At 41.7% G+C, this 8,697-nt stretch overlaps 2 protein-coding genes across 2 annotated transcripts; both read right to left on the bottom strand.

Moving 5' to 3' along the window:
- Positions 1 to 1,072: 1,072 nt before the first annotated feature.
- Positions 1,073 to 3,294, bottom strand: f2rl1.2 (coagulation factor II (thrombin) receptor-like 1, tandem duplicate 2). Its single transcript, XM_054612403.1, has 2 exons — positions 3,134 to 3,294; positions 1,073 to 2,536 (listed from the first exon to the last, which is right to left on the bottom strand). Exons 1-2 carry the CDS (start codon positions 3,207 to 3,209, stop codon positions 1,446 to 1,448), a joined length of 1,167 nt encoding a protein of 388 aa, XP_054468378.1. The 5' UTR covers positions 3,210 to 3,294; the 3' UTR covers positions 1,073 to 1,445.
- A 2,356-nt stretch (positions 3,295 to 5,650) lies between these two features.
- On the bottom strand, positions 5,651 to 8,386 carry LOC129102314 (proteinase-activated receptor 2-like). The gene is made up of 2 exons (XM_054612402.1): positions 8,190 to 8,386; positions 5,651 to 7,104 (listed from the first exon to the last, which is right to left on the bottom strand). The coding sequence occupies exons 1-2, from the start codon at positions 8,260 to 8,262 to the stop codon at positions 6,047 to 6,049; spliced, it is 1,131 nt and encodes a 376-aa protein (XP_054468377.1). The 5' UTR covers positions 8,263 to 8,386; the 3' UTR covers positions 5,651 to 6,046.
- Positions 8,387 to 8,697: the final 311 nt, after the last annotated feature.

The raw sequence follows: 8,697 nt of genomic DNA, 5'->3' as shown, positions 1-8,697 counted from the left end.
AAATCAACCAATGTTTCTGTGTTATAAACATAATTTAACACCTCTCATAAGACTCATTTCCTTCTTCTCTTCCTGTCACATATATAATCCATCTATAAATCTCTAAATCCTCCTCCTGTTGGTATTTTACTATCAGTTACACTTTACAGCTGCAGCTTTCTTTGTTTACACGGTGTAGTTGTGTAAATGTACCACGGGCGGGGAGTGGCTCCGTCCTCAACATGTGAAAAGAAGGTATTCCACTCCGAGACAAAAGGTAAGATGACACTCAACAACAGCAATCATTTACGTCGACCTCAGCCAGTCATTAAACAGGAAGCTCTCGCCATTCAGTGTGTGTGCGTAGCTGTGGGGGAGGGGACTCTATGGGTGGGGTCACTGCTTCAAACACACTTCTTATCTCGAGATAAAATACAAGGAGAATTGTCTTTGGTTCACAAGGCCCCTTTGTTGACAGCATATTGTCTTTTAGGGTATAAAGTGGGGGTTGAATTAGGAGATTTGTTAGTGAAAGTGAGCTGTGTAGCTTTAATGTTTTCCGTGTTTCATAGAGAGTAGACCCTGAAACTATAGCCCCATCCTCACAACAAGCCTCGTCACGCTCTGACACATTCTTTAACTCCCTCCAGTCTGACCGTCTTTGTTTTTTTACTTCAGAAAAGCACGTTAAACAACTGATCAAACACAAAAATTAAATAAAATAAAGTCCGCCTCTAGAAACAAACAAACAACCAACTCAACACATTCCATGAATTCCTAACATTTCCTCAAGATGATGAGAACAATCCATGACAAAGGGTCTCCGGCTGAGTGGAGAAAAAAAAGAGGACAGACGGTGACTCACTCCGCACAGGAATTTAAATCGGTTACGCAATATATATATATCTAAAAAAAGGAGTATCACAGAAACTGCATCACGTTGTTTTAATCATTTATTTAAGGAACTATGTAACAGTGGCAAACTTTTTTTCTTTTCTTCTTCTCAACATTTAAGCACATGTGGTTCAAGATGACGCCATAAAAACATTTAAACAAAAAAACAGGTATGAATATTACGTTTATAATTTTACTAAACCTGCACTTTTTGTCTCTTCAGTGCAGTGAACTAGTCAGTCACAGTCTTGGGAAAAAAACAAAAAAACTCATTTTATGCCTTTAAAAAAAACCTTCTCTCGATTTATATATAAATAAAAAAAATGAAAATATGCATCCATGTTTCAACACTAAATAGCTCATAATAAAGTCTCATACATCTAAAAAGGTCCTCCGCTCTCCAATCTTCACAGTTAAGAGTTCATCTTTGGTTACTACCTGAGGTGACCTGGTTGTGACCGATGGGCCTTATGTCGGTTATTACCGACCTATTAATATGTCTCAGTGTCCTTTAGCGCAAGAACAGGCGTGATATCCAATCAGAGTGTCTATATGTTCTCTTCTCTGGATCTCTAACAGGAGCTGCTCTGCGTGTTCCCGCTGTCCGACACGTACTTGTTGCTCTTCTTGGAGTACTTCATGGAGCTGAAGGAGACCCTCATCCTCTCCACCGTCCTGCTGCTCCTGCACAGCAGCGTGTTCTTCACGTGGTTCCTGAAGTCCTCGGACACGTAGTAGTAGATGAACGGGTCCAGGCAGCTGTTGAGGCTCGCCAGGCACAGCGTGGAGATGTAGAAGCTGTAGCCGTTGTTCACCACGCCGTCCTTCAGCAGCGAGTAGTGCACCACCAGCATGATGTTGCTGGGGATGAAGCACACGAGGAACGTCACCAGGACCGTGACGATCAACACCACGGCCTTCTGGCGGTTCTTGGCCGCCGAGCTTTCCCCCATGGCGTTCCCCAGAGCGCGGAGCAGCAGGACGTAGGCCACGACGATGACCACGCACGGGACGAGGAACACCACCAAACCCATGAAGATGAAGTAGAAGTACGGGAGCTTCACGGACGGGAACGGGTCGAGGGCGTCCTGTATGACGTTGACGTCGTGGCAGGTGGTGATGTTGGGGTCTTTGAGCTTGGCGGTGTGGTCGTACAGGTACAGCGGCGTGCTGGTGAGCCAGACGAAGGCCCAGATGGCCACGCAGACGCCGACGGCCACCTTGTTGTTCTTCCTCTGCTGCGACAGAGGGTGAGCCACCACCCAGTAGCGCTGCACGCTGAGGCAGGCGATGAAGAGGACGGAGCAGTACATGTTCCCGTAGAAGAAGCTCACCACAACTTTGCACAGCGGCTCTCCGTAGATCCAGTTGTTGCCGTTGAGGTGGTAGGAGATCTTCAGCGGCGTCCAGATGACAAAGAGCAGGTCGGCCAGGGCGAGGTTGGCCATGTAGATGGAGGACGGGTGCTTCTTCTTGGTACGGAAGAGGAAGACCCAGATGGCCATGCCGTTGACGGGAAGCCCCACGACAAACACGATGATGTAGACGATGGGGAGGAAGACGGTGGTGAGACTGCTCTTCAGCGTGTCCGATGTCTTCTGGTCCACAATGACTTGATTGGAGTTTGAAGGGTCATTGAAGCCGATGAACCCACGTCCTTTACCTGAAACAATACAACAGAAATTAACACACCAGAATATTACTAAATCAATTATCCAAAAAGACAAAACATTGTCAACTATTTCTACAATAGAGTCCAGCTTCTCAAAAGTGATGATTTGCTGCTTTTCATCATTATAAAATCCACAAACTGAGTATCTTTGTGTTTACACCAGAACTAATTATGTGACAATGTCAACTATAACTTTTCTTTTTAAGAAAAAAAGTTAAAATATATCATGAAGTCGTCTTTAATGAAAATGATCATTATTATGCAAGCCATAATAAAAACAACAAGCCTATGCAAACTAATCATGAAACCCAAGTAATGCAATGCAAGTTATTAAAATATGAATACAGGTAAAGGGCAAAAAGATTAGCTTATCTTGTTAGATGTCATTTCCTTACGCATACATTGCCCAACATTCCTTTCGCCCAAAGTCACAGGTATCAGTTCATCAAAAGGTCTCTCTTATTATAGCAACATTTAAAAACATTTCTGGTAGTACAGTCGATGTGACACAGCCTGTCTGTCTGTCACACTCTTGGGAGGAGACCATGGACACACTGCGTTTCCAACACAAGAAACTTCCGCTCTTACCTTTGAAATTTGCTGGATTTGCGGCAGAAAAGCAGCAGAAAATCAAGAGTAGCCACGAACACCGACATAAATCCATGTTTGTGTTCTTCACGAGCTCTCAGCTTGACTGCTCTCTTAACAGTCTCCCTCCAGCAACTTCTTAAATGTGTCCTACGACCGTGAAGGCCACACCCCGAGACTACCTGTCCGTGCGACAGGTACGTCACCTGTGACCCCGCCCACCTGGCTGACGTTTCACCCTGGAGGTTTCTGTTCAACCAACATAAACTACAAATAATAAGTATATATAAAGGAGTACTTTTAATAACTTGAATATTACTTTTTTTTAATTTTAAATAAAACAAATACTTCAGATATACTTTGTTTATGTAATTCTTCTGATGGCACTTATATTTTTTATTATATTTTATTTAATAATTTTCTTAAGATGTAACCTTTCAGTTTTTCAGGTCTGTTGAATCTCACAGCAACTGACTGAAATTTTTTGGACCTATTTCACAATTTCTTGCAACAGAATTATTTTGGTCCTGCAAGAAAAGAAAAAAACAGGTTTAACAGAGATAGCCTCTCCTTAAAGGACGTGTTGAAATGTTTGTATATAGTATAAACATGAATTATAGATTGAACTGCCTGCTCTATTATATTCCTTTCTGCAGTTCACCTACTTAACTTGACTACTATTATCATAACTATTTTATTTTCAATTAACATATGCTTCATTTTATTTTATTTACTCATCCAGTTTTTTATTTTATTTACTTTTTTATTATATATTTATTTATTTATGGGTTGGTGGAAGGTCGTTTTTTTGTCACAGGGAGAAAAAAACAAGATTGTTCTGTGGTTTGGAAGAGTAAACAATTTTTCATTTGATTCTTTGCTGTATTCTTTATTTTGCGTGGATACGTACAGTTTTTTGTGATGTTTTGGACTGGAACTGAAGATAGTATATAAGATAATTTGGTCGCTAATTTGGTGTTTATATCATTTTTTCTCCAGTAACTGACATCACAGAATATTGAAAAATATCCATCACAAGGTCCTCAAGCCCAAATTCATCTTCAAAATCCAAAACCCAAAGATATTTAGCTTATTTTCATATAGGAAAAGCAGAAAATCCTTACATCCAAGAGGCTGGAACGGTCAAATTATTGACATTATCTCTTAAAAAACTATTTGAAGAATGTATCAGTTATCAGTGCAGATTAATTATCTGTTGGTAGACTAATGGACTACTTCTTTCAGGTCTAAATTTAACATTTTATTACAGTTCTCACACAGAAGAAAACTATTACTATTCCATGCTGATGATGTGGACAGACAGATATGTTCTATCTCATATCTTATCATATAACAGTTTCTGTGTAAAAACACCATGCAACCTCTCTCCCTCCCTTATTGTGTCTAAACTGGTCTTATCATTAAAGAGGATCAGTTGAATCTTAAACAACAGTGAAGCTACCTAGTAACCGCTGTAAATATGTTACTGAGTGATGTGTTCGTGTACAGTTGTTTTTACTCCTGTAAATATCTGAACTGGTGCATTCATTAAAAGCCGAGGCGGAGACCTTTAGGGCAGAAATATCAAGCGACAAGAGTCTAAACGAGAATAGAGTTCAGTATGGAAAGCTTTTAGGTCATTAATAGTATAAAACGTTATAAATTGGAATATTTTTGCAAACTATGTTTCACTTTAGGGAAACTTATTTGTACAACTCTTTTGGCCTGTTTTGATGAAATTCAAATTAGATGCATAAAATACTACAACTGTATATTCATCATGTTGAAAAACACAGTCTTTCTAGCCGTCTTCGTCAATTTCAATACATCCCAATAAATACAGTGATTGTAATTTACTTCACCAAAGTAACACCATAAACCCAAGAGACGTTTTGTATTGTTGGGGAGAGAAAGAGACGTCATGCCAGGCAGCATTATGTAGATCTAATGTGTTAGAACATTTAAGGACTTTAGGAAGACCAATACAATGAACGATGAATTTACAGATTAAAGTATTAAGAGATTAAAATATGAGAAAATGTCAATAACCAAAAGTTTTTAGACTTTAAAGCCATTAAATGCAATTAAATATCTGTTTGATTATCATACCGGCGGCCAAAGTATAAAAGTATGATGAAAACCAGCAGGGACAAATATGGCTTAGAATTATTTAGTGCTTACCTGTAGTTTAAAACAACAACCTTTTTGCTAAAAGCCAACATTTGCCCATTATAAGTTGATTATCTTCCTACTACTGCAGTATTGACAGTGTTTGCTGCAGGTCTGATGGTACAAAAAACATGTTGAACAGCCCCTGCAGCCACGACAACCCTATAATTAAGTTTTTAGAAAAACATCTGACAGCCTGAGATCCGATAAAAAAACATTGATTAATGAACATAACTGCCTACAGCGCAAATGTAAGACTTTTTTTTATACCTTCCAAGACATTTTCTGTGTGTTTTTAGGAAACTGAGCTCAACGCTTTCTGAGACTTTAAAAAGACCTGAAGGTTGCACATTTACATTTATTGACACACTTTGAAACGATTACTTCAAAAACACATAATAGAGATATACAAACACATGTCAAGCTTGTATCATGTATCACACAACATGCTAAGACTTTTGGCACGTCAAAACTCTGACAAAGAATTAATCTCAGCTTGGACTAAACGATCAGATACAATAAAAAAACAAAACATAATTCACGTCCCAAAGAAAACCAATAAAACTGCATGGATACTTCTTATTAAATATCAGATGTATTATCCAAGATATAAAAATAAAACTGCATTTACATTTACTTAGACAGCTCAAAGCTTCGAGGAGGTTTTTAAAAACAGATGAATCTTCAAAGTTTCCTCACAGAGACAAAGGAAGTCACATGAAAGAAATCCATAAAGATGATGAGTCAGCACTCGGTGCTCTGCGTGTTCCCCGACTCCGACGTGTACTTGTTGCTCTTCTTGGAGTACTTTAGTGCGCTGAAGGAGACCCTCATCCTCTCCACCGTCCGCTCGCTCCTGCAGAGGAACGTGTTCTTCACGTGCTCCCTGAAGTCCTCCGAGATGAAGTAGTACACAAACGGGTCCAGGCAGCTGTTGAGACTCGCCAGGCACAGCGTGGACACGTAGAACCCGTACAGGTTGTTTTCCGCCCCGCCCAGAAGGAGGATGTAGTGCACCAGCAGCATGATGTTGCTCGGGACGAAGCACACCAGGAACATCACCAGCACCGTGACGATCAGGACCACGGCCTTCCGACGCCTCTTGGCGATGGCTGGGTCCGCCATGCTGTTTCTGAGGGCCTTGAGCATGAGGACGTAGGAGATGATGCAGACGACGGTGGGGGCGACAAAACCGAGAGTCCCCATCGTCAGGAAGTAGCCCGCCGCCATTTTCTTCTGGCTGGGTTTGGTGACGTCGTGGCAGGTGAGGATTCCCATGTTGCTCACGCGGACCTCTTGGTCGTAGAGGTAGAGCGGGATCGTGATAAGCCAGACCGTCACCCAGATGGCGACGGAGACGCCGATGGCCACAGAGTTGGCCTTCTGGTGGTGGGACAGCGGGTAGACCACAGCCCAGTACCGCTGCACGCTGATGCAGGCGATGAAGGCGATGGAGCAGTACATGTTGCCGTAGAAGAACGCCACCAGCACCTTGCAGAGTCCGTCACCGTAGATCCAGTCGTTGCCGTTCAAGTGGTACGCGATCTTCAAGGGCACCCAGATGACGAAGAGCAGGTCGGCCAGGGCGAGGTTGGCCATGTAGATGGAGGACGGGTGCTTCTTCTTGGTCCGGAAGAGGAAGACCCAGATGGCGAGGGCGTTGGCGGGAAGCCCCACGACGAAGACGACGATGTAGACGATGGGGAGGAAGACGGTGGTGAGGGGGCTGCTCAGGACTTGTTTGGCGATGGAGCTGACCCAAACCCCATCGTTGGTCTCCGTACCGGTGAGGCCTCGTCCATCTGAGAGAAGATATGAAACGAAAACATGTGAGAAGCAGAAGTGCAACAGGTCGACGTGAAGGAACGTGATCTGAATTTACCTCCAATACCACACTGTAGAAACACTCCACTACAAGTTAAAGTCCTGCAATCAAAACCGTTCTTAGCTAATTTTACTTCCAAAACTGAAAGTATATTATAGTAAATGTTCCCTGTCAGGGTTTTACTATCATATCTGATGTTTCTGGATTCATATTACTGCTGCATTATGTTTCCGTGCATTCTAACTTCTTTATATCCTGTTGTCTAGTTTAATATACATCAATGCATCATATTTTATAAGATCATCATGTTTGTCTCGGTCCTGTGAGAACCTCGTATCTCTAAAAAGAACAAACAACCAGTTTTCAGCTTTGTGACGATGCATTTTCCAGCTGATCCAAGAGGCTTTTTAAAGAGTTCATTTATCTGAAGAAGTAGGAGGATTTTCTCAACACATAAAGGAAACACTTCATCCTTCAGTTTATCACAAACATTCAACATCAACACATCTGGAGATACAAGGTTTTACCTGGACAGGAAGGGGATGAAAAACTGTCATCGGAGAAGAAACTAAAGCTGACAAATGTAGTAGAAAGTACAATATCTACCTCTGAGATGGAGTGAAGTAAAAGTACAATATTTACATCTGAGATTTAAAGCAGTAAAAAGTACAATATGTACCTCTGAGATGTAGTAAAAAGTACAATATGTACCTCTGAGATGTAGTGAAGTAGAAAGTACAATATGTACCTCTGACGTGTAATGGAAGAGAAAGGTAAAGTTGCATACAATGGAAATACTCAGGTACAAGTACGTCAGGTTTGTACTTAAACACAGTACTTGAGTTACATTCCATCAGTGTGAACACTACTACTTATACTCATAATTAACCACCATCTACTTCACATAATACTTTATCACTTATTAAATATGATCAGACTACTCCTGACGTGTTGATCGACCCCAACACATCAAACAAACACATTCTTCCTCTGTCAGTCAGAACAAAGCCCTCCACGGACCCCAGCACAGGTGGAACCAGCACAGGTGGAACCAGCCTTTACCTTGCTCTGACGCGCAGGTGTGCAGCAAACACAGCAGCAGGAGCGGCTGAAAGCATCGCGTCCTGTCGGCCATGACTGCTCCCAGATACCGAGCCCTGTCCGCGGGTGTGGCTGCGCTTCTTTAACTGCCATCCCGGTCCCACGGAGCCGGGGTTTGACCGACCGAGACACGCCTCTCAGGTGATGTCAGAGGTGTGACGCTGTCCTTCCCTCAGGTGAGTTCATGGTGACACCAGTAACAGGTTGTCACATGACACTGGTTTCACACCAGTAAACAGCTGATGGTGTTATTATTAAACGACATTTGTTATTATTATTTTCTTATTTAAGTGTCCTTTGAAAAAGATTTGACTTCAGAGGTGAAGACATTTACTCAAGTACTACTTTTGAGATACTGACCTACTTTACTTTTACTTTTCACTCTGCTTGTTTCATTTATTTGGCATCTGTAGTTACAAGTTACTTTGCAGATCTAGATTTCTAATAAAAATATAAATCCACTAATAAT

The sequence above is a fragment of the Anoplopoma fimbria genome, chromosome 14 (assembly GCF_027596085.1).
Source record: "Anoplopoma fimbria isolate UVic2021 breed Golden Eagle Sablefish chromosome 14, Afim_UVic_2022, whole genome shotgun sequence".
NCBI classification, from domain to species: Eukaryota; Metazoa; Chordata; class Actinopteri; order Perciformes; family Anoplopomatidae; genus Anoplopoma; species Anoplopoma fimbria.
Note: the sequence above shows the minus strand (reverse complement) of the source record. Positions and strands in the feature narration are given on the sequence as shown.

Bases quoted from the DNA above. Each gene is read 5' to 3' on its own strand.
- f2rl1.2 (XM_054612403.1), bottom strand. From the start codon at position 3,209: ATGGATTTATGTCGGTGTTCGTGGCTACTCTTGATTTTCTGCTGCTTT. The intron at 2,537-3,133 runs GTAAGAGCGGAA...GTATTGTTTCAG, and splicing joins AAATCCAGCAAATTTCAAAG to GTAAAGGACGTGGGTTCATC.
- LOC129102314 (XM_054612402.1), bottom strand. From the start codon at position 8,262: ATGGCCGACAGGACGCGATGCTTTCAGCCGCTCCTGCTGCTGTGTTTG. The intron at 7,105-8,189 runs GTAAAGGCTGGT...ATCTTCTCTCAG, and splicing joins CACCTGCGCGTCAGAGCAAG to ATGGACGAGGCCTCACCGGT.